The sequence below is a fragment of the Rhodamnia argentea genome, chromosome 3 (genome assembly GCF_020921035.1).
Source record: "Rhodamnia argentea isolate NSW1041297 chromosome 3, ASM2092103v1, whole genome shotgun sequence".
Lineage (NCBI taxonomy): Eukaryota > Viridiplantae > Streptophyta > Magnoliopsida > Myrtales > Myrtaceae > Rhodamnia > Rhodamnia argentea.
The window spans coordinates 28,151,749-28,179,276 of record NC_063152.1 but is presented as its reverse complement, the minus strand read 5'-3'; the positions used below and the strand labels follow the sequence as shown (position 1 = coordinate 28,179,276).

General features: G+C 40.9%; 4 protein-coding genes across 4 annotated transcripts; all 4 read left to right on the top strand.

Moving 5' to 3' along the window:
• Positions 1-2,567: 2,567 nt before the first annotated feature.
• Positions 2,568-3,837, top strand: LOC115753496 (acidic endochitinase-like). Its single transcript, XM_030692121.2, has one exon. It carries the CDS (start codon positions 2,815-2,817, stop codon positions 3,700-3,702), a length of 888 nt encoding a protein of 295 aa, XP_030547981.1. The 5' UTR covers positions 2,568-2,814; the 3' UTR covers positions 3,703-3,837.
• A 397-nt stretch (positions 3,838-4,234) lies between these two features.
• On the top strand, positions 4,235-6,751 carry LOC115753571. Its single transcript, XM_030692231.2, has 2 exons — positions 4,235-4,762; positions 6,067-6,751. The coding sequence occupies exons 1-2, from the start codon at positions 4,392-4,394 to the stop codon at positions 6,473-6,475; spliced, it is 780 nt and encodes a 259-aa protein (XP_030548091.1). The 5' UTR covers positions 4,235-4,391; the 3' UTR covers positions 6,476-6,751.
• Positions 6,752-8,707: 1,956 nt separating this feature from the next.
• On the top strand, positions 8,708-12,156 carry LOC115753588 (UDP-D-xylose:L-fucose alpha-1,3-D-xylosyltransferase MGP4). The gene is made up of 4 exons (XM_030692257.2): positions 8,708-9,301; positions 9,743-9,904; positions 10,906-11,121; positions 11,607-12,156. The coding sequence occupies exons 1-4, from the start codon at positions 8,819-8,821 to the stop codon at positions 11,814-11,816; spliced, it is 1,071 nt and encodes a 356-aa protein (XP_030548117.1). The 5' UTR covers positions 8,708-8,818; the 3' UTR covers positions 11,817-12,156.
• Positions 12,157-18,416: 6,260 nt separating this feature from the next.
• LOC115753546 lies at positions 18,417-27,447 on the top strand. The gene is made up of 14 exons (XM_030692192.2): positions 18,417-19,038; positions 19,263-19,349; positions 19,872-19,981; positions 20,796-20,846; positions 21,585-21,756; positions 22,139-22,453; positions 22,538-22,741; positions 23,426-23,911; positions 23,992-24,201; positions 24,863-25,051; positions 25,733-25,896; positions 25,992-26,144; positions 26,239-26,317; positions 26,728-27,447. Exons 1-14 carry the CDS (start codon positions 18,631-18,633, stop codon positions 27,172-27,174), a joined length of 3,075 nt encoding a protein of 1,024 aa, XP_030548052.1. The 5' UTR covers positions 18,417-18,630; the 3' UTR covers positions 27,175-27,447.
• Positions 27,448-27,528: the final 81 nt, after the last annotated feature.

Sequence of the window (27,528 nt, the reverse complement as noted above, 5' to 3'; positions counted from 1 at the left end):
ATCATGGATTGAGCTGACCGGCTTATCTCTGATAAACATCAGTAACAGTGTAGCATCATCATGCAATATTAAAGAAGCTGGATCTTACAGCTGCATTCTAGAAGGGCCATATAAATATTCGGTGCAGGTTCCAGATGTCAGCACAACATTCAGAGAAGACAATGCAAGATCTAAATGTACAAATGTAGACAACTATATCCAAGATTTCATATTCTAACTTAATCTAAAAATGCCAAAATGAGTTGGTTCACGTAAATGTCCGAAGTGACAGTAGATGTGAAAACCTTGATACTGATGTAACCAAAGGGCTTATGCAGCCCAGACTACGCGCACTTGACAAAGAGTGCCAAAGTTTGAACAGTTGGGTAGATTTTTGACAGGGTACAGCACCAAGCAACCAGGATAACCATGAGTTGCAGAGTCCGCGGACCTCTCACGGACAGTGCATTCTACGATGTTGTGTCGTAAGATAAAAACAATCTTTTTTCAATGCAAAACTTGCGCATGTACTGCTTGAACTTCTGGACATACATAAAAACTATAGCGGGCGTTGTCTACTCTTCCGAAGGCCAGATTTATTCTGCTCAGGCCAAAAACTTATCCAGTTATGCAGCAATATATACCTCCAACTACACGAAACCGTAATTTCACTAGATTTTTGCTTCAATAATTCCACGAGCGACCTAAACAGCTATTTAAACTGCCTAGAGCATGGACATGTGCTAAATTTGCAGCTCTTTCTGCATAGCGCATTGAGTTGGGTTTGAGGGTACAGTTCAATCTGTTGAGAAGAGATCAAACATTTATTGATTGAACAATATGTCTCGTAAAACTTTTTGAAGATGCAAAACTGAATATAGCCGGGAAACACTCACGTCGGAAACTGAGAAACAAGTACTAAAAATAAGCAAAACTCAGGTTACAGATGAAGATCGCAAAGGAAAAACAAATGCCGAGTGCCATTTGTCAAAAGAATAAGCCACATCTCTTCCCATTTCAAAGGAGAGATGGCACAGATTACAGCGGACAGATACAAAGGAAAATGACGAGGTCATCACTGGCAGTGCATTCATGTAGGAGATGGTGTTGCATCAGTATCTATGATGATTAACAAAGCCACAGATACTTCAAATTGGCTCCTGAAGGTCAAGTTTCTTCAGTTTCAGTAACGACTTATAAAGACGAGAGGCAAGTTATACATCATCAGTCAAAAAGAGAGACCATTATGACAAATTCAGTATGTGTTCGGCCAGACTGCAGGGGGTCAAACCTCGCACATCTAATTCATATTGTGAAGCGTTGGAAACGCTGGGAATCTGAATTCTGACCTAATCTATTCTTACATCCCTCCGCTTCGACTCCTTTAAATGGTCATTCTTATCTAGCGGTCACTGCTGCTTGCTAGCAATTGTCAATTTGGATCGACCATCAAGCTCCAGCCTAAGAGAACAGATGTTCACATGGATACAACTTACAAAGTTTCAATGGGTCGAGACTCAGAGAAAGCTCAAAGTTTTGGAGAGGAGTATTCACTGAAATTTCATTCAAGTAAAACTACAGGAAGATTAACACTTGCACCTACAAAATTAAGCCACCACTAGCGCTTTCGCTATACATGCGCAAGTATGACGCGAATATGCATTCATTCCGTTCCAAGTCTTCACTGTAAGTCCATGCTCATGTCAGATTTGATGCAAAATTCAATCACTGCAGCCACAAGAGATGAAGAACCAAGTCTGAAGATGAAAATGCTGTCAATTTCTTATGCAGAGCTAAGATGTTCCCCTTCTTGCAAACATTCACTCTAAGTTTCGAAAATCTACACACCTCAAATTTTCTATACAACCAATGAGAACCTTATGATGAGCAAACTTGTGGGGATCGTGATTGAACTCGCAATGATCTAATGGTACGACGACCAAAGCAAGAATAAAACAAGTCTAAATGAATAAGCAAATCGAAAAAAGTCTCAACCTTTTTCATGGTGTCTCTAGTGTTTGAACAAGAAGGAGCTTACATTAGCTTGGAAGTAGGATTCATGTTATTGACCTAGAAATTTCTAGACAGTTTCCGGCATGACATAAACACACTATAGCTAACTTAGAAATACATTCAACATCAAAATACTATTCCTTCTACAGACAGGGACAGCTGCTTATGCAGGAAGTAGAACAACACCAAAACCATAAACCAGCAAGCAAACCTACATACAACAGCGCAAGCTTAATATCATCTCGTGCAGACTTTATTCATGCTAGCTTGGAGTACAAAGCCGGCGTTTACACATTAGTAGTCAAAAATTCGAACGGGATAAACTTTTTATGCAGCCTATAGTTTATTTGACAAATTTGGGATAATAAATTTGTGTTTTTTTTTTTTAGCAGCCTACAGTTTATGAGACAATGACAATCCAAAGAGAAGGGGTAAGAATCACGAGAGACAAAAGTTAGCTGCCAAAAGCCACGCACACTCTCAACAAAATTGTGACTGCTTGATCGTCATCATTCCTTTTGGCTTTAAGTCAAAATATGAAAAACAAGTATGAATTGATAACCATGGAGGATGGTTTTGTTCTGATCTTACTTAACTTTTTTTACAGGCCATCTACGTTAATCCACCACCACTGGTTGATGAAATATTTATCAGACTGCTCAGTTGCCAAGTCACGCACTCTCCCAAAAGACAAACATGGACATCATAGGTGGGCTCGATTTTTCTCCTATAAATGCACTTCATACCCAACCTTGTAAAGCACCAAGGTGAGAGTAACCAGTAATCGAGTATTACCAAGTGAGTTGTGAGAGAAGCACAAAGATGGCTTCCAAATCTTCGACCTCTCCGGCATTTCTCTTTTCGATCATTTTGGCTCTTGTGGTCGGCATCAATGGCGGTGGAATTTCCGTCTACTGGGGTCAGAATGGCAATGAAGGCACTTTAGCCGACACTTGTGCCTCCGGAAACTACAAGTTTGTGAACCTAGCTTTCCTATGCGTCTTCGGCAATGGCCAGATTCCTGTGATCAACCTTGCTGGCCACTGCGATCCTTCCAGCGGAGGATGCACCGGCTTAAGCTCCGAGATCAAGTCTTGCCAAGCTAGGGGAGTTAAGGTGATCCTCTCCATCGGAGGAGGCGCCGGAAGTTACTATCTCACTTCCGCCGAGGATGCTAGACAGGTCGCGACCTATCTGTGGAACAACTTCCTAGGAGGCCACTCCTCGTCTAGGCCACTTGGGGACGCGGTGCTCGATGGCATCGATTTCGACATCGAAGGAGGCACATCTCAACACTGGGATGATCTGGCTAGGTACTTGTCTGCATACAGCAGCAGGGGGAAGAAGGTGTACTTGACTGCGGCCCCTCAGTGTCCTTATCCGGACGCTTGGGTCGGAGGTGCCCTTCAAACCGGCCTATTCGACTACGTCTGGGTCCAATTTTACAACAATCCTCCCTGCGAATACAGTTCCGGGAGTGGTTTCGAAGATGCGTGGAAGCAATGGACTTCAATCCAGGCCGGCAAAATCTTCCTGGGATTGCCCGCAGCTCCGGACGCCGCTGGCAACGGTTTCATTCCTGCGTCGGATCTTACTTCCAAAGTACTGCCCGTCATCAAAGGATCTGCCAAGTATGGAGGCGTGATGCTGTGGTCCAAATACTATGATGATCAGACCGGATACAGCTCTGCCATCAATTGCTCTGTCTGAAAGTGAATTTTCACCTCGTGTAATGCTCTGTAATAAGCTTTACCTTTCCTGCTTGTGAACATGTCTTCTTGTATGTAACTACTCGTGCGGAAATCTCCTTGTGGGATCACAGATGTTGATCACGGTGCATATGTTTTCCGATTAATGTAAAATATATTAGTCACATCCATCGCCGAATGTTGAGATTTACTCTTTATCTTAATAATCGATCCGTGTATTCACTATAATTTGCATATATAATAAGTCGTGTTCATTTTTTTATTTCTAACATCAATTTTTGATCTATAAGTGTTGTGACGACTCTCAAAATCGAGTTTCGATCTCTCTAAGTTACAAACAAAAGATGCAAAATAGAACGTGGCGTTTCAAAGAAGTTGAAATTTGGAATTTGGTCGCACGTATTGCTTTGCCTTCAGGAAGAAACGACCAAAAAAATGCCGCGCGGGCAATAAATTCCAACGACCAATCACATAATTTCCTCAGTTTAATTACCGATAGTTTCTAATTATCCACAAGGAAACTCTTTAATATCCCAAACGGATGTCTCCCACTCCCCATTTTCCTCCTCCTGTCTGGCCAAGAAAATAGCTCATCTACATTCGAAATTTTCTCGGGAAAATGTCGCTTTGTCGTTTTACCAGCTCTTGATCCTCCGCGACTTTTTATCGCACCACCGAGTAAAACTCGCCATGGCCGTTCAAATCCTCTCGCCGGAAGTCACGACACTCCGCGCCATGCGGCGCGTCGAATTTGCCGCGAACGAAATCTGTCCCCGATGCCCTAATCCGAGAAGTCTCAAAGTTGTCCCGCTGCGTCGTAGGAACGAGGATTTGGGGTCTAGGATGAGAATCCGGGCACGGACTAAGGACGCCGAGTTGAGAATATCTTCGGATTGCGATCAGAATATGAGGCTCTACGGACACTTCTCTGCTCCGGTGAAGAAGAGCAAGGAGGAGGAAGAGCAGCAGGATTATTACTTGAATATGGGCTATGCGATTCGCACTTTGCGCGAGGATTTTCCGGAGCTTTTTTACAGGGAGCTTAATTTCGATATCTACAGGTTTGAACTTGTTGATCGCTCATGGTGTTTAGATGCTGTTTGGTTGCTTAGCTTCTGGAGGAATGAATTACGCGATTGTATCAATACATGGTCGAAAAGTTTTGGTTTTTCGAAATGTTTAGCTCATCTTAATTAGTTTCAGTTGATGAGTGACATCGTTGCTAATGCAAGTTAAGCATACGGATGGCTTGGGTAAAACCCATGGATTTTCAGCAAAATGCTTATGTAGCTGGTGATAATTTTTGGCGCAAAGTAAAATACCCAACTTTTCTTATGGTAGACGGAGATGCAATTGGTGCAAGTACAAGAGCTTGATCGATCATGTTAGTTCAGGTTCCATTGTTCAGTAAGTGAACAGGTGGTTTCTTGTTGGTTTACCAATGCATTTCTGGGCAATCGTGGTGTACTAAAACGAGATGTGTCTACTTGAAATTCATGTTCATGCTAGTTACTCGGTAGTTTCATTAGAAACTGATTGAACGATTCATTTGTTACTGGGTTTGGGGTTTAGGGTTACAGACTTAATAAACCATCAGATGGTTTCTTCAGAAGTTCATTTGGTATATAAGTTCCTGATTAGTATAGCTAGAGCCCATGTGTGGTTTCTAATATCAGCAAAAGTTTCAATGTACAAATACACTCGGAATCATCTATAGGAAAAAGGAAACGATATGAACCTGAATGAATACCCAAGCTCTTGATGTGGAACCAACTGTGAAGTCAAAGTCAATAGATATTTGATCACCTTGAGCTGATTTACCTTGCTCATTGTTTTCGTATTCTGAACTTGGGTCGTTGCTAGTTCCCATTGCCAGGACGGGTGCAGGTATAATCTGGCATCTCTTAATATATGACAGTCACATTTGGTGTTTTCTTAAGGTTGTACGGATTCGAAATTTCTGTGCTCTCATATGCACAAGTACTAAAATGGGAGGGAGGTCCTTATATGTGCATATGCTTGTTTTACTTATGTGCCTTTTGCGTGTGTATGCCGTCTGACTACTGGGTGAACTCTGGATGCTTATCTGTGCTGCTAATTATTTTCTGTATGGAGACCTATGCTTATTCATATCTAGTCTGTACCACTTTGAGATAAAACTGTGCTTTTAATTTTCTGGGTTGTATGCACTTAACTTTGTGTTATATCCTGCTACTGACCATCTAACTAATGGCTGTTCTCGATGATGATGCACATTTTGGAAGTGCCCAAAGGTTGTAGTTTTCCCTTTAGGAAAATATTAATAGCCATCCTAATAGTGGTGTCTCGGAAATCAATGTAAGATGTTCTTCTTTTCTTTATTTAGGGATGACATAGTCTTCAAAGATCCGCTCAACACTTTCACGGGAATTGAGAACTACAAATCTATCTTCTGGGGATTACGATTCCAGGGAAAAATATTTTTCAGGGCTTTGTGGGTTGACATTGTTAGCGTGTGGCAGCCAGTTGAGAACGTCTTGATGGTTCGGTGGACTGTTCATGGAATTCCTCGAGTCCCGTGGGAAAGTCACGGTCGGTTTGACGGCACTTCTCAGTACAAATTTGATAAGAAGGGGAAGATTTTTGAGCACCGTGTCAATAACATCGCTCCCAATACGCCCTATAAGTTCCAAGTACTAACTGTGGGTGAGCTGATCCAGTCTCTGGCCTGCCCCTCAACACCAAAGCCAACATATTTTGAGAGTTCATCCTCTTCATCTTCGAGAAGGAACTAGCATGGAGAAGCCTGTCAATTTTGCTATACAGTGCGTCCTTAAGTTAATCCCTGCAGGTTAAACTTTTGGCCTGCTTTTTGCCAGGCTCAAGCAACTTGGAACTGTAATGGCGGGTTATTAGATTGAGTCATCCCAGTAGACCCTTGTATGTAGCTGTATATTTGTATAGTATTGAACGAGCATAAGCTACCGTTCTTCCCTCGATGGTGGGTCCTGTATGACATCTTGCAACACTGAGTCTGAATTTATAATGCGAAACATTCTATGAGTTCAGTATCTTCTGGCGCCCGGGTGCGTAGAGGTTGAACTCTGCGACGAGTTTGAATGCTTCTCAAAAGCAGGTTGAGCTATAAAGATGAAGATAAATTCAGCATCATTTTCTTTTTCCTTTTTTGGACGAAACGACATCAGATCACTTTCGCTGCCAAAACAAGAATTTGCGACACCAAAAGCTCTTCAAAGGAGGAAAGCTTTCAGGTCCTCCTCCATCAACAGGTTACACAAAGGAGGAAGAGGATTGTTAACCCAATCTAGAGAGAATTCTCCTTTCCTAGAAAGAGTAGCAACCCAGTTGGCAACGGGATTACCCACTTCTTGCTAAAGCAACTCTTAAGCCTTTCCATGTCTCTACTGAACATCTTCATATCTTGGATAACAGGTGCAATCTTCCATGGCACTCCAGCTTGCTCTTTCACAAGTGGATCAGGTCAGGAACCCTCATGGAATCCCATTTCTGACAACTTCTAGTTCTAGTTAATTGTAATCCTTCCTTTGCAGCTAGGGTCCCTGCCAAAAAGGCACAATCAGCTTTTAACAATCTTTGACACTCCCCATCAATCTCATCTCTCACAACTAGAGCCGGCAATATGGGTCATATGCCCATTTTTTGACTCATTTTGACCCCCACTCTATATGGGTAACTCACTTTTTTTCTAAAATGGGATAACATGGGTTGAAAAAACTAAAGTCCAAAAAACAGGTTAAAATATGGGTTATCTTTTTGACCCATATTTTAACCCATTTTTCAACTCTACGTCACTCGGAAAAAGGCGAACCCCACGCTTTGGAAGCCATTGGAGTCTTCATCTCTGTTTCCTTCTTCTTCACCGAGTCCGAGAGTAACGAACACAGAGGAAGATCACTCGACGGAGACTACTTCCGCCGCGACGACCACCCGCAAGCGTCTAGCTTGTCCGGAATTCGCTGTTCAATCTTTACGCGTCCGGAGGCGGTGACATGACACTTTGCCGCCGAATGTTCGACGAAATGCCCCAAAGAAACGTCGTGTCATGGACTGTCCTCATCATTGCATACACGAAGGTTAGGAGGTTCGATGATGTTTTGACGGCGTTCGAGCGGATGTTGCTGTCCGAGTTAAACCCGAATCGGGTGGTCACGATGGTGAATGTATTGGCCACTTGTTCGAGTGTTCGTGAGGTCGCCAACCTCGGACGGAGGAGGGAGGAGGAGTCGTAGAGGGGGAGGAGGAAGGAGGAAGGAGGAAAAAATAAAAAAGGAAACGCTTAAGAAATACGGGGTCGGGTATGGGTCGAGTATGGGTCATAAAATTTGTATTATATAGAAATGGGTCAAAACAGGTTATATGGGTCGGACCATATTCGATCCGACCCGACCCACCCGTTTGACACATCTACTCACAACCTTAACCACCTAATTTGTGGCTAAGATGAAAATATTATCCCGTTATAAGTTGGATTAAGGATATAACTGAATCATACTCATTAAAAGCTTCCAAGACATCCGGTTCGTCCATAACATTTGATCGAATTTTGAGATGTCATATTTCACCATCACAGCCTTCTGATCGTGCGACTTGGTGAATGAAAAATTGAAGTAAATTTGGTTAATTAATTTGTGATTCCCAGGGTTTTTTTTCTTGGACAGATTCACAGGTTGATAGGTACAAAGTCTAGTAAGAATGGAGAATTTACGGGATAAATTGGAAAAAAAAAAAAAAAAAGCAGGTATGAGGTACCCAAGCCCGCAGTCGCAGTCGCACGTGCCGACAGCAAAAAGAAAATAAAAAGGAAAAGAAAACAGGCCATCAAACTTCAGATCCGACTGTCTTTGCCCATTGGAGCTGCATCTAAGCGGGGAGTCGCGCGCAAACTTACCCTCGAAAGATCGATTCACCTCTCAATCTCAATCGCCATTCTCATCGATCTCGCTATCCATCGGAGAGTTTCTGATTTTCCGTCGCTTGGGAAGTCCGCTGCAGCTCACGAGGTTCGAGGCCAGTTTTGCTTCATCGGCACAGTGGAGGCGAGTCACATCGACTCTCTTCTTCAGCGCTCCTCTAATTCACTCCGCAAGTGCAGCAAAATGTCGTCGTTTCTGCACCAAAGACCCCTCCAATCCACGCTCTCCTACTTCCATGAGCCGTCGTCTCATCCCTCTTCGACGCTCGCTCAGAAACATCCTTCGATCTTCAACCGTGCTGGCCTCTTGGTCCTCCTGTTGGTTCTCGTGATTCTCGGCGTCTTCATGCCGTGGTCGGAAATGCACGAGGGCATTTTCTGGAGCACGAGGCCTGCGCTCACCAAATGGCGGGACTACACCTTGGCTCAGGCGGCGTCGGTCGTGGCGAAGAACGGGACGGTGATCGTGTGCGCCGTGAGCCAGCCTTACTTGCCCTTCCTTAATAACTGGCTGATTAGCATTGCCAGGCAAAAGCACCACGAGAAGGTGCTCGTGATCGCCGAAGACTATGCCACGCTTTATAAGGTCAATCAGAGGTGGCCTGGGCACGCGGTTTTGATCCCTCCGGCTCCTGATACACAGACTGCACATAAGTTTGGTTCTCAGGTATACTAGGGCTTCTCTGGGGATTGAGTAACGTCAATGCTCATGTGGTTTTAACAGAGAGGCCGATGATGCCTTTCTTGCGATTATCGTATGGCCTTTGTAGAATTCGACCAGGGAATATGCAGTTCATTTGTTGTCAGAGATGAGTGAGTATGAAACCCATGCTATGTCGCTAATAAATTGAGTTGCAGTTGGCATTTACCTGCTGAGGTGCCTGATTATAATCTTAGCCATAAGGAGTCCTAGTAGAGGTGTAATAATGCATAATCTGAGCATTTCTCTCCCTGGGGGAGTATCATTGTATTCTGATGTGCTTGTTTGTGGCTGTCAATTGGCCGGTTCATGTTTCCTGTCCTTTCGTTTTCGTGATGGTTGTTTTTTTTCCGAGTTCAATGGACAGCCTTTATAAGCTTGCTTCCCTTTTCTTTCTTTTGTCACAAGGGGTTCTTCAATTTTACATCACGAAGACCTCGCCATCTGCTGGACATTTTGGAGCTTGGATATAATGTTATGTACAATGATGTTGATATGGTTTGGTTGGCTGATCCATTTCCTTATTTGGAAGGAAAACACGATGTGTACTTCACCGATGACATGGCTGCTGTAAGTATTCCAATCCTTGGAACTAGTGTTTCTCTCATAGATAGTATACTTAGTGGAGTAAAGTTTTTCATGTTGGCTCTATTTCACTCTATCTACCGTGAAAGGGGAAAAGAATATGAAGTTAAGGAACAATCTCTTGTACTTACAATTTGATTATGCTATATTTTCTCTTTATCACATTTATTGAGACATTATTCAATGATTTGTTATGGTGCTTGTTCGTCTGGAATGTTGCTTAGATCTTCCTTTCTATTTTCAGTAATTTTCTGTGTTCATTCTGAAAGTTGATACAATTTGCGTGATTAGTAACTTGATTGTCGGCATTCATGAGAATCGTGCCATCAAATAAGTCGGGAACATCGGAATCATGGGGTTGAAGCATCCAAATCATGTTTTAAGCCTTACAACCTCTTAAGAACCACAGTCAAGGCAAACCTCCAATAGTCCACCCAGTTAAGAAAATCAGCAATAGAGAGAGACAAAAGCAGAGAGCACGATAAACACCCAGTTATTTTGTAAGGCTTATTGCACTTTCCAGCATATATGGAGTCAGACTCCTGTGGCAATGGATTTCTTTGGTCGTGGTCCATCCGCACCCAAAAGTAAAATGTGTCCCATACTTACGAGTCTGGATAGCATGCAACAATGCTTTTTCCAACACCACCAGGCAGGGATACCTGTTTAAACCCCATTTTGAAATGCATCTGAACGAGAAACTGCCTTATCTTAATTATCCCCCTTTTCCCAAATTAGATTAGACAAAAAGATTCTGAAACGTGGAAGTACGAACCCATCTGGAGTTTAATATGTTTCACCTATTTCTGTCTTTATTTAAACAGCTGGAATAAGGTCTCTTGAACCAATGGGCATGGAAATCATGTTTTACAGTCTGTCTTCTTATCAATAGTATGCCCTGTGTACCTGGTTTTTACAGTCTGAAAGTCTGAATGAAGTCCATTGTTCTTATTATTAATATCTGTTACTCTTTCTTCTTTGAACAGGTGAAACCCCTGGACCATTCTCATGATTTACCGCCTCCTGGAAAGAAGGGTCGGACTTACATATGTAGCTGTATGATCTTCCTGCGCCCCACTGTCGGTGCAAAACTTGTGATGAAGAAGTGGATCGAGGAACTTCAAGCTCAACCGTGGACAAAATCGAAAAAAGCCAATGATCAGCCTGCTTTTAATTGGGCACTGATGAAAACCTCTGGACAGGTTTGTCGAGTCCAATTTGGACAGCAAATGTCAATTGTTCTCATGCCAACCAATTAGTTGGCTTTTGGAGAATGCATCACTGTTCCTTGGTAAATTGGAGCCTTGAATGAGTGGATGATAGAGCAAAATCACCAAAAACACTGACATCTACCTGTGTTTATCATCGTTTATACTCATCTTGTTCAAAATATCTGTTTTATTCGTGCAGTAGGGATAATTTCTTAATTCAGATGGCGACTTGTTTATGGAACTTGAGAAACCCCTTAATACACATTCGATAATTCTTGGTCATCTGGTCAACCAGTTTTAGTAGAGAACTTGGTCCTGCATTTCATGCGCCTGGTCCTATCAATTGATTATGATTCAGAATGATTTGTTGAGGGATTTGCTATAGAGATCCAGCGAAGTAAATAGATGCTACACCGACACAATTTGCATAATGCTTCTGTCATTCTTATGACCGGTTATATTCCTTCCATCGGCAGGTTGATCTCTACCTGCTGCCCCAGAAAGCCTTCCCCACGGGAGGCCTTTATTTCAAGAACCAGACATGGGTACAGGAAACCAAGGGAATGCATGTTATAATCCATAACAACTACATTACAGGCTTCGAGAAAAAGATAAAGCGCTTCCAGGATTTTGGTCTCTGGTTGGTGGACGATCACGCCAATGAGTCCCCCCTCAGCAGGTTGTGAGAAATTCATCACCATCCTTTTTCTTGTAGTGAGGCTCTGCAACAATTTCACCACTGCTAATGCTGACCCCCGGGGCTGTTTGTTGCTGCTGCCGCGACATCGCGAGGTAGATGAAGTCAGAGGACCATGCTGCAAATTCTGCAGCTCATACACTCCGTGTTTCAGTTTTGCTGTTGCTGCTGGCTCTTGTTAGAGCAAAGAGCCTCTGTTTCATTTAGTTACATTTTCGCGTAGATTTATGATCTTTGCCCATCTCACTGCAAAGTTTTTTTATTGATTCTTTGTATCACGAATCATACAAAAAGGAAAAATCAGAGGCAGATCAATTCGCCTGTGTAAAGCTTCTTTGAATTATGTTGCACTTAGCATCCATGGGGGGTCCTTTGCGAACTTCTGAGAGCAGTCCATGCTCCGAATTCCAGAGGTTTGGAGAAGCTAAATGAGCCAATTTTCTGAAGTCACGGTGCTCGCGGTTACTAGAAAAAAAGAAGGAAAATTCCAAATAAGGACCTAAAGCGTTTTTATTTTTTCGAATAAGCACCTGAAGTGGATCTTGTTTCAAATAAATAAGAGCTTAAAGCGTTCAAATCGTTTCAAATGAAGATTTGGTCAAAAGTTATTTTTGTCATTTACTTTTTTTGAAATTTTTTTAATTTTTTTCTTTTCATTTCATTTTCTTTTTTTTTTTTTTTTTTGCCCTTTCCCTGCGAGGTCCCCTGAAAAAATCCCAGAAAAAATGCAACTTGTCTCTGCATCTCCTGCCTGCTACGCCGTGGGGAGGAATCTTGCGGTGTCCTTCGCAGCTTCTCTCGTCTGTTTCCCGAAATCAACCAAAACATGGGAAAAAAGGGAGACGGTCTTTAAGGGCATATATGGTAACACTCCCTGGAAAGTGCTTCTGTTTCGAAAGTGTTTTCGAAATACTTTTGGAACAAAAACGCGTATGATAAAAAAATGTTTCAAAAGTGTTCCAAAAAACACTTTTGAAGCAAAATTAAGGAACAAAAAAAACTTGTTTCTTGCTCTTCCGAACACTTTTTAGAAACAACTCTAGGACGAACTTGTGCAAGACACCACAGCCCACCATTGTCGGAGAGGAGTTGACGCGGCCGCCGCCACCCACCCCCCGCCGCCGCCGGTGGCTAGCCGGCCGCCATCGGTCACCCGCCGTCCTCCACCACTGCTCGCCGTCCTCCGCCACTGCTCGCCGTCCCCCGCCACCATCGCCGCCCGCCGCCGCCACCGGTCGTCGGTTGCAAATCCTTCCTTTTGGTGAAATTTTTTTTTTTTTTTGTACTTACCAAACGCGTTTACGTTATTGCAAATCGTAGCCCGGAACAGAAACACAAAAAAATGTTTTTGTTCTAAATATGTTCCTAAGAACAGAAACATTACCATACAAACCCCACACCAGAAATTCGTATGGTAAAAAATTATTCTATCGAACACTTTTGAGAAACAAAAACATTTTTGGAGCAAAAATGAGAAACAAAAAAAACTTGTTTCTGAATTTTGGAACAATTTTTAGAAACAACTCGAGGGAGAGCTTGTGCAAACCACCACCGCTCACTATCGTCGGCGAGGAGTTGAAGCGGTCGCCACCGCCGGCCACCTTCCGCCACCGCCGGCCGCCTTACGCCGCCGCTAGCCGCCATCCGCCACCTGCTGGCTGCTGTCGGTCCGCCGCCTCCGTTGGTCGCCGCCGTCACCACCGCCGCCCGCCGGCGATTGTAGATCTTTTTTTTGGTAAAAAAAGTATTTTTTTTTTTTTTTTTGCATTTGCCAAACGTGTTTATGTTCTCAAAAATCGTAGTCGGGAACAGAAACACAAAAAAATATTTCTGTTCTAAATATGTTCCCGGGAACAGAAACGTTACCATACGGATCCTAAATACCCTATTTGGTAAGTTTGTTGACTGGCAAAATATCAAAAGGGGATAACAGAGTAGTTCAAGAAGGAGAAGAAGGCACCGCGGTAGACATGAAAGCGTTGATCGGGGTCTTCAACAATGGGGGACAGAGTGCCGTCGTAGTCATGGATCTTCTTCCCTGCCGAAGCTCTCGTTATCTCTTCGAACAAGTTCAATGCCGACGGATGACGCAGCTGTAATCATGTATCAGAGAGTCAGAGACGGTACTTTAAGGCTCTGTTTGGCGGTGATTCTAATCCTCTGTTTCTGTTCCCAGAAACAAAAAAGGATCAGAAACATGTTTGGTAATGTAAAAAGAAATGATTTTGATTCTGATCCCGGGAACACTTTTGGACCACTTTTCAAAAGAAAAAAAAAGATGATTATGGTGTTTTGGAACACTTTTGAGGATCATTTTTTTACATAATATACTTATGACTTATCCCTCATACTTATAATTAACTTATTAATATAAAATGATATTATTTAAAAAAAAAAAAGTTCACGTGGATTTTCCGACTCTACATAAATTAAAATAAATTAAAATTCAATTTTAAAAATTTCGAAAAACTAATTTTCTTAAATTAAAAATTTTATTTAAGGTAACTTTAATAAAAAAAATTTAAATTTTTAAGAAATAGGGGAAATAAAAAATATTTTTATTTTAAAAAAAAATTAAGATTGAAAAAAGCTAAAATTTTGAAAAAAAATTCTTGTCACCAAATTCTTCCCCTCCCCTTTTTTTTTAAAAAAATATTTTTTTTGTAAAATTTTAAGCCTATTTTTAAATTAAATTTATATTTATATTTTATATTTAAAAAATTATTTTTTAGGAAATTTTTAAATCTAATTTATTTTTATATTAAGGGACCTCTAATACGCATGTTTTTTTTTCTAATTTTTAGTTATTTTATTTTTTATTCTAATTAAGTTTGTATTTTTTATTTCCTATTATGTTTTTTTCAACTTTTATCTTTTTTTTTTATTAAAGACTGGACCCAACCCTCCGTGTCGCGAACTAAATCTCCATTTTTTCTCCATTTTTCGAGCCGCACAAAAAATTTGTTGAGTCGGGTGAAAAAAAAAATCAATGTAGTTGAGTTGTAGTCTTGTAAGCTTGTACGATGTGTAATTATAAGAGTGCAAAACTATAGGCGGTTGCACAATGAGGAGCTTTTCTTTCATTTTTTTTTTTTTGTAATCAATCTAAAAGTCACAAGAAATAATAACAAACAAATGATTTATACAAATTCTGTAAATGTAATACGAATTAATTTTCAAACAATATAAACGATTGCATACTCATGACAAATCGACAAACGAATTGGGGACGGAAATTTTGTTGCTTTTTTTTTTTTTTTTGCTCCATAATCATCACTATTTGATTATTTTCAAATTTTGTTGCTTTTTCTTTTTTTTTTGCTCCATAATCACTATTTGATTATTTTCCCTATTCTTTGCCATCAAATGTGATTATATAATTATTTGATTTAAATGACAAATTGGGAACGGAAATTTTATGCAACTACTAAACGCGTTTTTGTTCCAGAAACAAAAATTTTAAACGATTACCAAACGCGTTTTGATTGTCAAAAAATCATCCAGGGAACATAATAAAAAAAAGTGATTTTGATCAAAATCATTTTTTGGAAACAGAATCATTGCCAAACGGAACCTAAATCTCTGAGGCGATTGCCTAGGGAGAAGGAAAAAATGGCAAATCGTATTCCTCTGTCCGAGGATTTACGATCCATGACTTTTGCTTGTCATCAAGAGAAGCTGCTCTTGTGGGAGCACTTGTAGGCTTTGCTCGAGCTAGAGAGGATGCTCTCATGGAGTCCAGCAACGTGCTCGCTCTGGCCTCTCTCATCTCTTAGGGTGCGCATGAAAACACTTCAGAAATTACATTTCTCTGCCGGAAGCCCATCTAGCAGAGAAATGTGTTTGATAAAAACTTGATCGAAGTATAAATTCGTTTGGTAAAAAAATTGACTTATGGTAGGATTTTTCACTTATGGCAAGATTTTTCACTTCTGATAGGATTTTTGGCAAATTTTGAGAAGTAAAAAATTTTAAATTCTCGGTTTCGGAATCACTTCTTGGACCACACTCACCTCCGTCGACCACCGTTGTTGTGATCGGCGGCCGCCGACCACAACCGCCGCCACCGCCGCCGACCCCCACCAACCGCCGCCAACCGCCGCCGCCGCCGCCACGGACCACCACGACCTCTGCCGTTGCCTCCGCCGACCACCGCCGCCGCCTTCGCCGACCACGATTGCTGTGACCGCCACCTACCACCGCCGACCACCGCCCCCGTCGATCATTGCTGCCGAAGATTTTGTTAATAATGTTTCAAAAGTAGAAATTTTTAACTGTTATCAAATGAATTTTTCTGATTATAAGTCAATCCGGAGCGAAAGTAGAAAAATCAACTTCTACTTTTGATGAGAAGTAAAGAAATCAACTTCCGATCAGAAGTTGATTTCTCATGGAGAAGTGTTTTCATGCGCACCCTTAACGACCGTCCTTAACGCTCTCGATCTTGAGAACTTCTTCCTCGGCTAGGCCGACAATGGCCTCGGGAGGGGAGGAAGAGGAACAAAAAAAAAAAAAATAGAAAAATGAAAAATAGAAAAAGAAAAAAAATAAAAAATAAATAAAAATGTCCTTCGACCAGACCCTTCTTAAAATGATTTGAGACTTCGGACCCTTATTTAATTGGAAAAATTTCAAATAAGGGCCTCAAGCTCCCTTATTTTTTCAAATAAGGGCTTGAAGTTAGTTTTGTTTCAAATAAGGATCCGAAATGCCCTAATTGTCTCAAAAAATGGCTTAAAGTGGACGTTGTTTCAAATAAGAGCTTGAGTGACCATAAGAATTTCAAAAAAGGGCCTAATTCATCATCAATTGGGGACATTTTCTTAATTTTATTTTATTTTATTTTCCAAAAAAAAAAACGAAACTTGTAAAAAAAAAAAAAAAAGAGATATAGGCAAGAGGGGGCTGCCCTCCCACCGGCGGGGTGACGACGATGGCCGGCGTGGCCCTCGCTAGAGCCGGGAGAGGGCACAGGCTCCGTTAGAGCCGGGGAGAGGGCTACGACCCTCTCCCAAATATGGGCAAGGATCGCCGGCCCTCGCCTAGTTCCGAGGGTTGGCCACGGCCCTCGGCCCGACCAGGGTGACTCTCACCTACATATCTCCTTCTTTTTTTTTAACTTTAACTTTTTTAATTTTTATTTTAATTTAACTAATTAAATTAAAGTTTAAATTTTATTTTGACAAAAACACCCTCGATCGGTCGGAATATTTGGTCGGCCGGAGATGTCAGCCCCTTATTTGTAACAACCATGGTTATTTCATATCCTTATTTGAGACAAAGAGGGCATTTTAAGTCTTTATTTGAAATAAGGATCGCTTCAGGCTCTTTTTTGAAAAAATGAGAGTACTTGAAATTCTTATTTGAAATTTTCCCATAAAATGACGACACTTTAACTCATTATTTGAAAATTTTCCGAAAAAAGATTCCATAAGTTTTTTTTTTTTCGGTGTTGATTCTGCGACAAGCAAAGACTCTCTCGTTTTTCCCCGGTAGAAAATCACATGATATGTGGAGTGAAAATCCAATATTGCCCCCCCTCAAGCGTCGGTCAACAGTGACGGGCAATACTAATTAGGCCCAGGAATTCTAAAAAAAAAAAAAAAAAACAAATTGAAATTGTTGCTGAGAATTTGAAAACGAAAGGGGGACAAGAGACCTTTCTTGGGTAATGAAAACAAACCGAGCCGGGGCAGGTCATTTCATCTTTTGATTATTAAAATCCTCTCGTACTCCTTTTTGTTAATCAATTGTTGTCGATCCTTTCCTTGCCTCCTTCGTTTTAAGTCTGACAAATCCCGGGAGCGGGCCACGTCACAAAACGGGGATTAACCGAACCACTCAAAAATTAAATTAAAAAATAAAAAAACAGAAGGAGAACTATAGCATTATCGAAAATGTCCATCCACATGTCCGTCTGCAAATCCAGTTGTCCGTCTTGTCAGATATAAAATTAGGTCAATATGCTTGGGGGTGCTGCCTTCCATAAGCAGTTGTCTCTCCGATTTTATTTACTCTTATCTCTTTATAAAGCACCCTCGCAACTATGACACTCGTCTCTTTATCGGTAGGATCGGAGTTAATTATGCTCGAAAGAGTGCATTACTTGAATCGGCTAATTAGGTCACGATATTAAGAATTTTTTATTTCATATCCGAACGGCGTGAGAAATATTCTCAAAAAACTTTTTTTTTTTAAAGTGTAGTTCGATAAACGATTATTACTCAATGCTTTCTAATCGGAAAATAAAGTTAAAAGTGATTCGTGCGTTTATTTGTAATATCTAACACTTATCCATTTTAAAGAAAGTTTCCGAAAAGGGTATAAGAATTAATTAGGATTAATAATATCTAGCCAGTTTTTTTTTTTTTTTTGGGGGTCTCTTTTTCTAGCTGACCAGTTAAATAGGCGACTTATAAATTAGTGCAGCCTCCCTATAAACAAGGGATACGAATTTCACGGGCAAAAAGCAATTTCTCGTCGTTTTTTTAAGTAACGAGCATCATCGACTCTAAGTCGTTTTGTTTCTTTACCTCCTCTCGACGTTTCGGCCAACTATAAAAACCCGCGTCAACTGCGTTCTAACAAAATCTTAACCTCTCTCTCTCTCTCTCCGTCCATTACTGAGCTCACAAGCTTCTTCAATGAGTCGCTTTCGCCAGCTCGCTCCGCGTGACGATATCCACTCGTGCAAATAGCCATTGCTGCTGCTGCTGCTGCTTTGCTTGCTCTTTTCGCTGCTTCGCCTTTCGTGCTTCGAATCGATTCCGAGGACCTGCGCTGATGATTTGATTCGACTCCGGATGGGTTCGCTAGAGGACTGCCTCCCGGTGAAGAGGGAGCCTTCTCTCCGCGCGCAATCGTCGACCAGAGCGCGAGCTAGATCGAGGTTCTCGCGGTTCCTGCTCCTCACGAAGCTAGATTTCCGGAAATGGATGTGCGCGGTGGCCGCCTTCCTCTGCATCGTCGTCATGTTCCAGATGTTCCTTCCGTTGGAAAAATCCCTGGCTCCGTCCAAATGGAAGGACATATATTATGGCGATTTGGCACACTTGGAGGAGACAGGTAGTCTAGATTTTGGGAAGGACTTCAGATTCGGAACTCCAAAGGTTTTTGAGAGATTTCGCAAGGAAGCTAATGTGTTGAACCGGTCATACCATCATAATTTGACTCTACGTCGTTATGGACACCTTAAACCCCAGCTTGCACTGGTCAGTATAACTATTCACTTTAGTGTTGAAGTTTAGCTTCTACATGGCATTTTTTTTTTTTTTTTCTGTTTTCTATGTCTAAATCTGACGTGCTGGAAATTGCAATATTGCCTGCCGTTGAGTGATGGTTGAGTATCCTGGAAATTGTATACTGTCAAGTTGTGATTTCTTCTCTGACCATACTATTGGCATCTTGTGATTTGTTGTTTTCATTCTGTGCGAAGGTTTTCGGTGATCTTGTGGCTGATCCGGAGAAGCTACTAATGGCGACTGTTGCAGCTGCCCTCCAAGATATTGGTTATGAATTTCAGGTTCTCACGACTGATATGCATATGCTATCATCTTATTGATGCATAATGTTTATATTTGAGTGACTAGATAGAGAAGTACTTGATTGCCATAATTTTTCCTTATATTCTTGTGGTCTCTGTGAAGAATGCGGTTAATTCTTGGTGTTTCTACTGTTGAGTTCTGTACTTCTCCCAATCCCAGCATGTCGGAAATTTGTTAAGGCATGATGTGGGATATTAATTATTACTGAGCAGATGAAATTTATTTGGCTTGCGGATTGAAGTGTCTACGCTTGATCATTTTTCATGCTGCTGAACAACTAGTTGCCAAAAAAAAAAAAAAAAACTATCAGCCAAAGAAGATGCATAGCTAATAACTTTTTTATCCGAAACTTGCTCCTGCTGAGTAAGAGGCTGTTGTAGGGATCAGGGGTTTTTGTAACTGTCTTCAGGATTACACTTTGCTACCAAGTTATGTCAACCAAGTTATGTCCTGTAATTGTCTTTGTTGAACCAGATGACCAATAAGTCCAACCTAAACAGGTATTTTCGCTTGAAGATGGTCCAGTCCGTGATGTCTGGAAAAGCTTAGGAGCTTCCATTACGATCATTCAGAACTGTGACAAGGCAGACTTCTTTGTTGATTGGTTAAAGTATGACACGCCATCCTTTTTTTGTTCTTTTCAGTATCTTGCTTTTTGGCTCATTCCTTCCTATTCGTCTTCCTTACTGGTCTATATTTAAGTAGGACTCCTGCTTTCTGCACATGCAGGTGATATGGGACTTTGATTCTGTCAGTTAATGCACTTGTCGGTAGTTGAGATAGTTATCCGTATGTTCCTTCCCAGTGGGTTCCATTTTTCTTTTTGTTCTTTTTCTCTTTTGGGAGGGGGGGGGGGAGCGGGAGATTTCAGTCCCTTTATCTAAGTTGGGGCGGTGAAGAAATTAGTGCAGCAGACGAACGTTTGAGGGTGTGGTTTCTGAATTGTTTTGCTCAAAGTTAGGAGCAATCTCTCTATTTTGCATTGAAGGACTATGCTTTTCACCATAACTTTACTAAAATGCACTCAGGGTTCTCTTGAGCGACAGGGAGGGTGGAGCTGGATTGGTTTCAATGCCCTATTTCATTATCTTCCAATTGCAGTCTCAAGGATTTTGAATACTTCATATGTTATTAGCTCTGACATGTCTGTATGCGTGCTTACAAAATAACATTAGTTGCTCCTTAGAAGAAGAACGTAGAAAACATAACTTTGTTGGGAAGGATATTTATATTACAAAAGGAAGGCATTATTGCCTCAACTCATCCTCACCGTTTCTAACTTTGCTTACCGTGGTTATGAAGTTGATACAGTCTTTCTTTTGACAATTGGATGTGAATTTATTGCTGTAAACTCTACAGTTCCTGTGGCTGTGATTTCATCCTTTTGTCTCCATCCTACCTGACTTGTATGTACTTCTCTGCAGCTTCAATGGCATAATCATTAATTCTCTTGAAGCTACAGATGTATTTACCTGGTAAGCTTTTCCTATTTTCGTCTGCTACTTTGCAGTCGGCAAATAAATAAGGAGCAACCATCTGTCTTTAGTTTTTTTAATATTTACCTGTCAAAGGAATGCAATTGTGCATTTCAACGATGGCTGATGATCAGATACGATGCTACACTTTCATCTCATTGAAGCAGTCAGTTTTGGTATTATGTCGACTCCTAAGTCTTTTATGTAGGCTTAGTTACATAAGGAACTTTGTTGCTTCCATGCTTGCTTCTTTTTGTGGTCCCATGCTTCTATGTTGTAACTCTTGAAAATGAAAGTGCTTGTTCTACATCGCGTCGGTCATAGTAATGAATATGGCAAGGAAAGAGGAGTTATGGTCCATAGGACGAGGACCGAGAATAGGTTCATTTGTCTGTCATTTTCTGCCAACTATTTATTTAACTCCCTGTAGTATTCTGTCGAATTTTCTTCACAGTCAATTATGCCTCTTGATGAGGCTTATTTTTTAGGCTAGAGATGCTCTGGTTGATGTTCTTCGCTCATCTGAAGAAAGTCGTGGAGTGCAAGGACTGTAGATCTGGAATTTTGCATTTATGGTTCCTCTTGGCTATTTAAGCAGATAGCTCCGTGAGCTTCATGAGGAGTTGACTTAGGGTTCATTGACTTAAGCATGGCTTGTGATATTCATTGATGCCTTGGATTTCCCTTGCATTAGGCTCGTCCTTACTCAATGAAGATGAATTATTTCACTTTTTGCAGTTTTCTGCAGGAGCCTTTCAAGTCTTTGCCTCTCATATGGACCATCCATGATGCAGCACTTGCTATTCGCTTAAGACAGTACAATTCACATGGGCAGATAGAGCTTGCAAATCATTGGAAAAGGTCACTCAATCGTGCCACTGCTGTTGTCTTCTCAAATTATGTGCAGCCAGTAAGTTCAAATATGAAATACTCCTTTTGATCTAGTAACAGTTACTGAATCTCATCCCCTAATGTATGGAGCGTCTGAAAATGAAAGGGCACCAATCAATAACTGTTTGCGGGGAATAAACAAATATGACAGGACTCAGCTCAAGTTTCTTCATCAAATAAATTCTTCTCGTTTCCTCTTCTTTTGTCTGTTTACCTCCTTTTCGAACTGGGTAGTAAGATTAAGGTCCTAGTGAAGACTGTAAGTAGATGAAGCTTAAAAATTCTTGGAGACCACAAGTGAAATGAAAAAAACTTCCTATTTCTGCTTTGGTTGTCTTCCAAGTACTGATGCCCTTTATCTGAATTTCTTTTAATGTTTTCATCTGTTCTTCAATGGACAGATGATCTTCTCTGCATTTGACAGTGGAAACTTTGTAGTTATTCCTGGTTCTCCAGCTGAAGCATGGGAAACAAACCCTATGATGGCATCATACAAAGACAACATTCAAGACAATTTGGATCTTGGACCTAAAGATATCATGATTGCAATTGTTGGAAGTCAATTTTTGTACAAGGGTCTGTGGCTGGAGCATGCGCTAATTTTAGAGTCTATGTTGCCACTTTTAGCTGATTTCCCAACAGATAAGGATTCTAATTCCCATCTCAAAATCATTATTCTAAGTGGTTCACTTGGCAATTACAGCGTGGCTGTGGAGGTATAATATTACATCTCTTGTAGTTAGGGAGGCTCTTTTTAACTTAGATTGTGTGAATTGATTATATTTGTTTTAATTCTCTAGGCCATTGCGCATAATCTGAGATATCCTAGCGGAATTGTGGAGTACAAGGCTGTTGACCAGGATGCTGACACTGTCTTGAGCATAGCTGATCTTGTGATATATGGTTCTTTTCTTGAGGAAGAGTCTTTTCCAGAAATTCTGGTGAAAGCAATGTGCTATGGGAAGCCAATCATAGCTCCTGAGCTTGCTGTAATTAAAAAATACGTACGCTTCTAACCGTTGGTTTCGCATAATGCAAGCCAACCATCAAAAGTATTCTGTGTGCATGTAATTCGTGGATGATACACTGACAATCTACCACTAAGGGAGTACATGCATCATATTTCACTCAATTGAGTGGCTCATCTAATTCTTTTCACAGCATGCCCTCATACAGTCGGGGACGCATTGACCTACCCAAATTGCACCCTCTTCTCATGGTCATAGTTCTTTATTCATGTTGTTTGACCTCTTTGTCTTGGGAGAGAATTAGCATCTTACTTGCATATTGCTATTTTCTCAATTGCTCATACTCTTTCTTAACTGAGGAGTGGCCAAAGGTGTAATTAACTGCTATGGTTCCTAATTAATGAGTCTCAAATGGAACCATCTAAGAAACAGTGTTAGTCCATTTTAAGTTGTAGTAACTTCTCTTGAATGATGAAATCTGGGTCAGTATTGTCATGTGGTGCTTATTTGTGGATTGGGACTATCAATTTACACATGGAGTATTTGGGACAACATTGTCATGTGGTCCTCATGTGGGTGGGGGGTTATTACATTCATCATGAAGCATTTTGTGCAATAAGCTTCTTATCATTCTATGAAGATCCAACATTCTACTACTATCCTCTATCTTGAGAGCATTTTCATTGAGCTATTTACTGATATATTGTTGATGATGGTTAGGTTGATGATGGGGTCAATGGCTATCTTTTTCCAAAGGATAATGTGAAGATGTTGTCAAAAATTATTAGGCACGTTGCCGTGAAAGGAAAAGTGTCTCCTGTGGCTCATAATATTGCTGCGAGAGGAAAGAATACTGGTAGGGACCTCATGGTATCAGAAACTGTTGAAGGGTATGCATCATTACTTCAAGTAGTTCTGAAGCTGCCATCTGAAGTTGCCCCTCCAAGGGATGTTTCTGAATTATCTCCTAACCATAAGCAAGAGTGGCAATGGGATTTATTCGAAACCATACCGAGACCGACGTATCAGAAGCGAATTTGGCGGAGTGACCTTTTTCTGGACAAGATTGAGGAGCGATGGAACCATACTCAAAAGGAGAGCTCCAGCTCAATTAATGCTGTTGATGATACATTTTCATATAGCATATGGGAGGAAGAAAAGTATTTAGAGGTGGCTGCTACTAGAAAGAGAAGGGAGGAGCAGGAGGTAATAATATTTAAACAGTTAGATGTATTCGATTTTCACTTTCTTGTGAAAGTTCATTTGTTGCTTATAATTTGATGCAGCTAAAAGATAGAAGTGATCAACCTCGTGGGACATGGGAGGAAGTATATAAGAGTGCCAAAAAGGCTGATAGGTTAAAAAATGATCTGCACGAAAGGGATGAACGGGAGCTTGAAAGAACTGGTCAGCCCCTTGGTATCTATGAACCTTACTTGGGAGAAGGAATCTGGCCCTTTCTGCATGTTTCTTCAATCTATCGTGGGATTGGACTGGTGAGATGCCTTATGCATGTTAAAGTTCTCATATTGTCATGTACTTATTCTAAGTTTTAGCTTACAATTAATCAGTTTCTTCTAATGTTCATGGACTAGAGCCCCATCTGGTTCCTGGGAATTCTTGAAAATTTCTGTTTTAATTTCCATATGAGAATGAAAACATTCTAAACAATGTGCTTCCGAACACTTTAAAAATGGTTTTTACAAAACTGAAGATATGGACTGGAAACAGCTTTTTGATGTTTTCGGGTTAGCACATATCCAAAGGCAAAGACATACTTTTCATCGTAAAGGTGCATTGTAAGAAGATTATTGCAGTGCTAGTCCTTTCATCTTGTGTTTTTGAACTGCTGTGGTTCACTGAGATTATTTGCTAAGATATTAGTTTATATGTGTACGGTTATATTATCTTTGGATCTCTTTGCTGAGGTAAAACTTTAGCTGTAAAAAGTAAATGGTATTAGGTTTCTAAAAATTGCAAAGCATATGAACCATATGGCAGAGAACATTATTTCCTATTACCTAGAGCTCAGAATTTTCAGAACACCAGAAAACCCTGATCGAGGTGTTGTTGATGTATGCCTATAGTGTTTTAATTTGGGGCATATGCGTGAAGTACCGAATTCCTTGAATTTGATGCTTTACCTGGTCATTGCAGTCAACCAAAGGGCGAAGACCTGGAGCTGATGATATTGATGCGCCTTCTCGGCTTCCACTTCTGAATAATCCATATTATAGAGATGCTTTGGGTGACTTTGGGGCCTATTTCGCAATTGCAAACAGAATTGATCGCATACACAAGAATGCTTGGATAGGCTTCCAATGTTGGAGGGCAACAGCAAGGAAGGTAGATATTGGAGATCCATTCTACACCTAAAAGCTCGAATACAATTTTTGTGAAGTGGTTATCTGTAGCTGTGTCCGTGAAAATTGCCAGTTAAGCTAGTGGCATCCTTCACAAATCTCTGGCCGTACTGCATCATTGTGGTGAGGCAATGCCTGGAACTTCAAGAAACAGTTGATTGGTAATTGTCAAAATTAACGAAAATCGAATTATTATTAGATGTCCACCATCAGTCAGTCAAGACATACAGTGGACAAAGTTATAGCTGACTTAATAATGCCATTTACATGAAATGCTGTGTTATGCTTGAATATGATGACCAAAGTTCAATAAAGAGGAGTTTATTAGCTTTTAGACAAGGTCAAGGAGGTCTGACCTATGTCTCCTACGTCCGTAAATTCAAGTGTCAAAGTAGGAAAATAGGGTGTAATAATATAATAATATACCTTGAATGATATTTGTCGGGTTTAAAGAGCCTAAATTTAATTTCCATACCCATTGGTTGAAGAGACCTCATTCCAGCTGTCAAAGAAAAGACAGAAATGGGCGAAACATATTAACCTCCAGATGCATTCATACTTCCACAGTTCATTTTGATTTTGTTGAATCTATATTGGGGAAAGAGTGTGCCTTAAGGTAATGCAGTTTCTTGTTCAGACTCATCTTAACATGGGGTTTAAACAGGCATCCTTGTCCGGTGTTGCTGAAAGAGCATTATTGGATGCTATCCAGACACGTAAGCATGGGGACACATTTTACTTTTGGGTGCGGATGGACCAGGATCAAAGAAATCCATTGCAGCAGGACTTTTGGTCCTTCTGTGACTCCATTAATGCTGGAAACTGCAAGTTAGTCTTAAAACATCTCTTGGTGTTTGTTGTGGTCTCTGTTTTTGTCTCTCTCTCTCTATTGCTGATTTTCTTAACTGAATGGACTATTGAAGGTACGCCTTCTCTGAGGCTCTTAAGCGGATGTACGGCTTAAAACATGATTTGGATGCTTTACCCCCTATGCCTGTAGATGGTGACACATGGTCCGTCATGAAGAGCTGGGCATTGCCAACTAGGTCTTTCCTGGAATTTGTGATGTTCTCAAGGTACGGTCATAGGGCAATTAATCAAGACCCAGTTGTTGGTGTTGTTTTCCGTAAGCATGTGCTGAACTATTGGAGTGAATCATTCCTTGTGCAGGATGTTTGTTGACGCATTGGATGCACAGATGTATGACGAGCATCATCAGACAGGACACTGTTATCTGAGTTTGTCCAAAGTAAATTGCTTTTCTTGGAATTTGCCGTTTGAATCTTCAATTAGGGCTTTCATTGAGTAAACTCTAAGGCCATGCTTATAGCTTATCATGCTGCATGCTGGAGGCTATAATTGGTCTTATCGACCCGGCCTCCATTTTAAAGCACATCTTCCAAAAACCGCATTTCAATAGCAGGATCCTATTATTGCATCGTTGGGCTGCAACAAACTTACGAAAATGGAGTCCTTCCAATGCTGCACAAATGAACGTAATGACTTTGAGATGGATGAATCACTGGAAATATACACAATCTGTAGTTTGTGCAAGTTTGGGAAAATTAGAACACACTGTCTGTATGTTCTAAAGCTGTGCTAGTTTCACACTTTGATGGAACAGTAAGAGGAACCATGTCATGGATGCATCTCTTGCAGGACAAGCATTGCTATTCGAGAGTGCTGGAGCTACTTGTGAACGTTTGGGCATTCCACAGTGCGAGGAGAATGGTATACGTGGATCCAGAGACCGGTTTCATGCAGGAACAGCACAGGTTGCAGGACCGAAGAGGTCGGATGTGGGTAAAATGGTTCTCATATGACACGCTGAAGAGTATGGATGAGGACTATGCAGAAGAATACGATTCCGATAAACCCATGAGGTGGTTGTGGCCTTCAACAGGGGAAGTCTTGTGGCAGGGTGTATATGAAAGAGAGAGGAACCAAAGACATAGGCAGAAAGAAAAGAGGAAGCAACTGAGCAAGGAAAAGCTCGGCAGGATGAAAAAGAGGAAGCGTCAAAAAGTGATAGGGAAGTATGTGAAGCCTCTGCCTGAGGAAACAGATACTTCAAACTCGACAATGGTTGTCGAGAAGTCTCTATGATCAAGTCGATCAACCAGGTTTATAGTGAAAATTCTTTCGTTAGGTACATGCCCTTGATTTTCGATTCTTTTTTTTTTCACCCCAGAAGGATGCATCAATCTGATAATTTGCATGCGAGGTTCTTTTTTTTCTTTTCTGTATTTTTTGTTCTTTTGTGGCTGTAAATCCCGCGTCCTTCTGGTAGCTGATGTGCCCAATTGGGTAGATGTGCTCATAGCCATTCTTTTCTCATCATAGTGGCGTCAATAGTGACACTGATAGATGTACAAACAAGAAAAAACTGTAAGTTGTAACATCATCTCGAGAGATCCGATCTGTTGCTCCGTGAATACACCCCCCCCTCCAATTACATTT

Coding starts and splice junctions, on each gene's coding strand:
- LOC115753496 (XM_030692121.2), top strand. CDS start 2,815: ATGGCTTCCAAATCTTCGACCTCTCCGGCATTTCTCTTTTCGATCATT.
- LOC115753571 (XM_030692231.2), top strand. CDS start 4,392: ATGGCCGTTCAAATCCTCTCGCCGGAAGTCACGACACTCCGCGCCATG. Junction 4,763..6,066: donor CTTAATTTCGATATCTACAG/GTTTGAACTTGT, acceptor TTCTTTATTTAG/GGATGACATAGTCTTCAAAG.
- LOC115753588 (XM_030692257.2), top strand. CDS start 8,819: ATGTCGTCGTTTCTGCACCAAAGACCCCTCCAATCCACGCTCTCCTAC. Junction 9,905..10,905: donor TCACCGATGACATGGCTGCT/GTAAGTATTCCA, acceptor TTCTTTGAACAG/GTGAAACCCCTGGACCATTC. Junction 11,122..11,606: donor TGATGAAAACCTCTGGACAG/GTTTGTCGAGTC, acceptor TTCCATCGGCAG/GTTGATCTCTACCTGCTGCC.
- LOC115753546 (XM_030692192.2), top strand. CDS start 18,631: ATGGGTTCGCTAGAGGACTGCCTCCCGGTGAAGAGGGAGCCTTCTCTC. Junction 22,454..22,537: donor ATTACAGCGTGGCTGTGGAG/GTATAATATTAC, acceptor TTAATTCTCTAG/GCCATTGCGCATAATCTGAG. Junction 22,742..23,425: donor TTGCTGTAATTAAAAAATAC/GTACGCTTCTAA, acceptor GATGATGGTTAG/GTTGATGATGGGGTCAATGG.